This window comes from Penaeus monodon, chromosome 33 (assembly GCF_015228065.2).
Source record: "Penaeus monodon isolate SGIC_2016 chromosome 33, NSTDA_Pmon_1, whole genome shotgun sequence".
Lineage (NCBI taxonomy): Eukaryota > Metazoa > Arthropoda > Malacostraca > Decapoda > Penaeidae > Penaeus > Penaeus monodon.
In genome coordinates this window covers 23,582,876-23,583,690 of record NC_051418.1, presented here as the reverse complement: position 1 = coordinate 23,583,690, position 815 = coordinate 23,582,876, and the positions used below count along the sequence as shown (strand labels likewise).

The window sequence follows — 815 nt, the reverse complement described above, 5'->3', positions numbered from 1 at the left end:
TTACGCATAAAAGCATGAGGAAAGGTAGGAAGAACACTCCAATGATTCTCCAATGCCACTGATCACAGCACCGATATCACTAGATCCATGTTCAGTTCTTGGACGAAGCACCCTGGCCCTCCGAAGTTCCTCCGACGACCCATGGTGCGAGGAGGTCCTTATCCTGCCGAAGGTTTTGTCGTCTCGAGGCTCTCCTCGTCTGTGGGAGGTCGTCCTTGAATACCAAAGGCCTGCTCCTTCAACTGAACACCAATTATCTGCAGGAGATAGAACGAAAGAAGAATTATTAAACCATGAAACGATCAGAAATCACACGAAAGAAAATCACGTGCTGTGAGGAAAGTTTGTGTTCGTCTGATTCGTGGAATTAAATGCTTGGACAAAATAATAAAAATTATAAAATAGTAAGAATAGAATAAAATCACTCGTTCTCCAGTAATGTGTACAGTCTAATGAATATATTTTCATCAAATACCGGCAAAAGAAATAGAATACCCAAGAAATAAATACGACTTAACGAAAGCAACGTCATGAAAGGGAGGAGGGAAAACAAAGTGAGAGGGGAAACGAAAAAACAGTAAAAATAATAGCCAATAAACAAAATTAAAGCTACAGGATAGTAGAAAATAAATTAAATAATCGACAAGCAAGGATGAAAAGCCAAAGAGAAAAGAGTAAGTGATATTTGAATTCGGATCATTACCTAACTCCAGTCTAACACCGAAACAACATTCAACTTACGGATATCCGATGCATGGTCCTCCTTATGACTCCTCCTTGTCGGCCGGAACCTTCTTGTACCGCCTCGCTTTCCC

At 40.6% G+C, this 815-nt stretch overlaps 1 protein-coding gene across 1 annotated transcript in view; it reads right to left on the bottom strand.

The window, feature by feature from the left end:
* Positions 1–6: 6 nt before the first annotated feature.
* The window catches only part of LOC119594166, a gene marked incomplete in the record, with an annotated part of 1,157 nt that continues 348 nt past the window's right edge, over positions 7–815 (bottom strand). Inside the window, 2 exon segments of the mRNA XM_037943237.1 lie at positions 7–257; positions 742–815. Coding sequence (XP_037799165.1) covers positions 765–815 — 51 coding nt within the window.